At 38.3% G+C, this 5,000-nt stretch overlaps 2 protein-coding genes across 3 annotated transcripts in view; one reads left to right on the top strand and one right to left on the bottom strand.

Moving 5' to 3' along the window:
- LOC137968033 (uncharacterized) overlaps positions 1 to 5,000 on the top strand; it is a 21,359-nt gene that overhangs the window by 16,101 nt on the left and 258 nt on the right. Inside the window, exons 9-10 of the mRNA XM_068814646.1 lie at positions 1,138 to 1,187; positions 1,959 to 5,000. The exon at positions 1,959 to 5,000 is cut by the window's right edge and continues 258 nt beyond it. Of these exons, the coding sequence (XP_068670747.1) occupies positions 1,138 to 1,187; positions 1,959 to 3,077 (1,169 nt within the window). The 3' untranslated portion in view covers positions 3,078 to 5,000. The remainder of the gene's footprint in view (positions 1 to 1,137; positions 1,188 to 1,958) is intronic.
- Positions 4,837 to 5,000, bottom strand: part of LOC137968035 (immunoglobulin-binding protein 1-like) — a 10,425-nt gene continuing 10,261 nt past the window's right edge. For both annotated transcript variants that reach the window (XM_068814652.1, XM_068814653.1), the window contains one exon: positions 4,837 to 5,000. This exon is cut by the window's right edge and continues 1,057 nt beyond it. The gene's annotated coding sequence lies outside the window, so the exon portion shown is untranslated.

The following is a 5,000-nucleotide window of genomic DNA, read 5'->3' as shown; positions in this document are numbered from 1 at the left end:
CTGGCATTAGTTTATATTGGTCTCCATATATTTCTTCTCTTGTGTGTACCTGAGACCAGCCTGACAATGAAATCAGTGAGACTGGTCTGACTTCGTCTCGGTTGCTGGACCAAGACGAGACACTCTCATGCCAGTCTGAGTTCATACCGGTCTCATGTAAATGACAACAAATCTCAGACCAGGTTTAAAATTTTCAAGCCTGGATGCATTTGGGTCAGCGATACATTTATTACACAAAAGATATCATTTCGTCTTGAAACCAGGCACCAAGCATTTCATCCCCGTTTCGTGTAAACAGCTGCAAAAATTTCACAAAGGTATGAGTTCATACCGGTCTGATTTCGTCCGGGTCTCATGTTACAAGCGTTTTTAGGACAGTTAACAAATTCACAGTGGAGTAGAAGCCAGGCAAGAAGGATAATGCTATCTACTGGATGAATTACTTTCCAGGGATTTAACAAAAATGCAAACCAATTGAGTTTTCTTATATAAGTACTGGATTGTGATTCATTCATGGGAAAAAGTCATAATTTTACCCTTTGAAAGAGGAATGAAGATGGTAACTTTGTTTGTTTAATGAAGCATAGAAGTCATAATCTGAATAATTATGCTAGCTCCTGCGTACATAATTAAATTGTAATTGCAATTTTAGACAAAAAATTATATGACTGGCCCGTGAGTTGGCAAGAGAAATATAATTGGCTGCCTGGGCAGGCAAAATTGACCAATTTTTGCACCCCATGGACTTCCTACTGCTGGGCCAAGGAAAAATAAAGAAAATTAATCTAGAATTTTGCCCTACAATCATCGCACATGTCCTAAGCCTAGGGTCATTTAAAGCAAGGAGCCAAAAATGTGACGATCTGTATGGAAATTGTTTTTGATAAAAGTGCACCTAAATAAAACAAGCTTTACTACATTGTCCTGGTGTGTTGCTTGCCTGCTTGCTGACTTGGGGGATGAAAATTAAGTTCTGTATGGAATTTGCAAAGGCTTGCCATTGTATTAATAACCATACAGTTCTTAAAGGAATATTGCTTCTGCTACTTACGTCAGGGTTTTCGCAAACCCTATTTGAAGTAACCGGGCCCTTGGCACTAACTGTTTCTTGAACACTGTAATCTGTTGCTGATACAGGTAATGGCAAGTCAGTCATTGCGTCAGATCAGGTACCATCTAATTTCCAGGTAAGTTGCATTGCATTCACTCGGCAGGTTTGACTCTGTTTAATATTGTTATGCAGCTCACCATCATATAATTCGGATTATTAAAAACTGAACTACGCATATCAGATTTCCAGTATTTTCATTGGTTCGCCGAACACAGGCTGTCAGTTCATATACCTGCTTTACCTAATATGGTCAAGGAATGCGTCAGCAAGAAAGCAAGCTGAAAAGATTTTTGCAACATGGTGTGAGAAAAAATGGCAGGCAAAAGCCATTTTGGACTGGAATTGACCAAGGCAGAACTCAGTGCTTCACTGGAAGAGTTGTTTATCCTGGAGTTTTTAATAAAACAATAATAATATTCTACTCGGGCTTGCTGGATATAAAATAATTATAACCAACTCGCTCAGCGCTATGCGCCTTATTGGTTATCTATCACTTCATATCCGGAGTGCCCTCATAGAATACAATGTAATTGTTAGTTATTATATACTGGTAGATACTGATGAAATGCCAGAATTTCTCCTTTTACTAAAAAATCATACCTTCACCGTGCGCAGTGAACATATCATATTTATCTTGTACATGTGAAAATAGAGGTGTTGTCATGGTAACGACCATGATTAGCCAATAAAACGCAGGCTTCCTCTTCAATGTAAGATACTTTTCTGCTTTAATATAATTCTTCTCTACTACATTTAAACAAGATTTTTATTCGTTTAAATTCCCTGAAAAAGGTCACCTATGTCTGAAAGGTGTAATAACATGGCATTGAACCTTTTCTCTCTAAAGGTTGGACAGTTTATCACCACTCAGATACAAGCCCTTTCTTCTCAGAATTCTGATAGCATTATTTCAGGCTTCGCCTCTTACACCATTCCAACAGCTTCTCTTGGCCTCCCCCCCACTTCAGCAGTGTCTCAAATCCAAGCATCAAAAAATGAGGAAGTGTCCACAGCTCAAGAAATCACCCAAGGCAATGAGCCAGACATGTCTGACCTGTCTGGTTCCTCCGGTCAGTTGTTTGGTACTTTGTCAGATACTTGCTTGACACCAGATATGAAAGACTTTATAGAGTCATTCAGAGCACGACGAATCGCACTGGGATACACCCAGGAAGATGTTGGTAATGAGCTTTCCCACACCAATGGACATTCTTCTTACAGTCAATCCTTCATCTCTCGATTTGAATCCAAAAATCTTGGTTTAAAGGCTGCAGAGAAAATGAAGCCAGTGTTGCAGGCATGGATAGAACAAAAGGAGCAAGAGTGTGCAAAGGGGTTACGCATGTGCAAAAAGCGGAAAAGAAGAACTTCCTTTTCGAATGAAACTCTGCAGTGTTTGATTCACAGTTTTGAACAGAATCCAAAGCCTACCAGTGCTGAAATAGTGGAAATATCTTCCAAGTTAGGCCTGGAGCCAGTTACTGTGAGAGTTTGGTTCTGCAATCGAAAACAAATGATGAAGCGAATGGCTACTGGAAAAGGACGTGCTGTTCATTCTCTCAAAGCAGAACTTGATGCGAAGAAACAAGATGAACAAATCCCAGAGGAAAAAGAGCCCCAAGCTAAGTTGGACTTCACCAACATGCCAGTGGGGCAGTTCTCCTTCACAGAGGATCGTGTAAAAGCCCTTGTATGTTTGACCTCTGATGGAAGCCCCATGAAAAGCTCTCATCCAGCAACATCCTCTACAGCTGTCAGCTATGCTCAGGCTCACGATGACAGCATCATCCATGCTGACCCAGGAGCTCGGAACGCTATGCAGGAGAAACCTCAGCTGATTGAGAAGGGATCTCCTGCTGCAATCCAGTATGGGCAAAGCAAGGTACAATTTCCCTTGGTCCGAAATGGGCCTAACGGTGTCACTTCTTTTGATTCAGTCTCAAATGTGGCTATGACTGGTTCATAAGGACAGTGAAGGAATTTTCAACACTTAACAATCTTAAGTGTGCATAGTATGGCTGAAAACTACCGTAACGGTAAAATCCCAAAATTTAATTTTTTAGTGGTTTGCTATAACTGTGAAGGCATAGGCTCAAGATAGCAAACTGTGCAAATGCTGAATGGCAATCAGAAAGAGATATTGAGGGATCTATTGTTTCTTTTAAGTCCCGCTGATTAAAACAAATTTCAATTTTAGTTAAATTCATTCACACTTGATAAGTACAACCACACTAATTAAGGCTAGAAAATTCAGTTTTATTAAAAATAGCAAGGAACTCACTTACTGCACGCTGACCTTCACTTGAGTGGACAATTGCAATAACATGTCAACCACAATGCAAAGATTGATCACACCCAACATGTATAGTTAACAGTAATTTATTATTCCTGGAGGTGAAAACTTTATCTACTAAAATAAATTGTTACTGGAAGTATTGAGGTTATAGTAGCCTTTTGTTTCTCCTGGTTTGGTTAAGGTGAATATCACTTCTCAGTCAACTAATCGTTAGGTGCGAAAGGATTTATTCAATTGCTGGTACCTGTATGTAGTAAAATATTAACATTTTAAACTACAGTTACTGTAATACTATAATGCTTTTATTGTTCTAGTTATTTGTTTAGGTGTATTCACACTATCTTACATTACACACAATCACATGTACTTTGTAAGTCCAAAAGTGTTGACTGTTTTTCAGTCACAAACACCAGCCTCTGCAGGAAGGGGACACATTTTAAGTGACAGGTTATGGTTATCATCTGTTTTAGTGGATGGTTTCATGGCTCAGTGCATGGGCAGTTAGTATTGTTAGCCAATTGCAGTCCATTTTTTATGAAAACAAATAACCAACAGTCTAAATAGACTTAGTAGTGGGACCGCTGTCATTAAAGATCATTGGATCTCCTTTTGCAGTGTTGTCCCCTTTGTTTCATGAAGCAATCAGATGCAAATAGATAGCTTCCCAGAAAAAATAAGCTTGATGAAAAAATTGGATGCAAGCTTACATTCAAGTTTTTGGCAACAATCTGTTATATCTTCCACCCAATTATGGGCATCAATCATTGCAGGCGTTTGCTCAAACATTCTCAGTGATTCCTGTCCTACACTAAGGTCAGTAAGAAATGAATAAGAAACGAAAAACAAAAGAAAACGCTTCAAGCTTGCATCAAAGCTTTGACATGCACCAAACCCTGAAACTCTCTCTTCGAAGATATCATCCAAGGAGTTGGGTTTCACCAAAAATGAGTTGCACATATTTGGTATTTTTATTGTTCAAGGTATTTTTTGCTATGGAGTAAACATACATACGTGCTTGAAAAAATTGTCATGTAGAAGTATTTGAGGATTGCTTAAATTACCTGTGTTGAAATGATTCCAGCTCCAAGTTGTCTACTGCCTCTATACCAAAGTGGTATCTTAAGGCATAAAAATAACAGATTGAGCTACTACTAAGTTGGTCTGTGTGAAATTTTATCCAGCACTGCTAAAACACTGTTTACTTTTAGTACTGTATCAGTTTTATACAATCAGTTGAGTGTAAGTATTCATCATTTCATGAGTCTTGAAAATGAGATTCATGCAATGATTCATGAGTGACAAATAAAAGATAGAGATTGAAGGAAAAAAACTTTTCAGATAATGTCTGGATTACGACTAAAACTCTTATTTTTTTAATTTCAAGGAAATCGGACTTTTCCCTCTGAGCAGCATGTTAATCAGTCATCCATAATATTTCATGTAAAGTTTATTGTATGGGCACACCTTCATGTACAGTAAATTGTAGAAGCTGCTCAAGTAGAGAGTCTGTAGAGTAGGTTTTATGCTTGCAAACATTTTTTTCTCAAATGTAAGACCCAAAATAATTTTTATTCCAAGAGCTTTTGAGAAGGA

This window comes from Montipora foliosa, chromosome 8 (assembly GCF_036669935.1).
Source record: "Montipora foliosa isolate CH-2021 chromosome 8, ASM3666993v2, whole genome shotgun sequence".
In the NCBI taxonomy this organism is placed as follows: domain Eukaryota; kingdom Metazoa; phylum Cnidaria; class Anthozoa; order Scleractinia; family Acroporidae; genus Montipora; species Montipora foliosa.
This window is presented reverse-complemented; position numbering and strand designations above follow the sequence as displayed.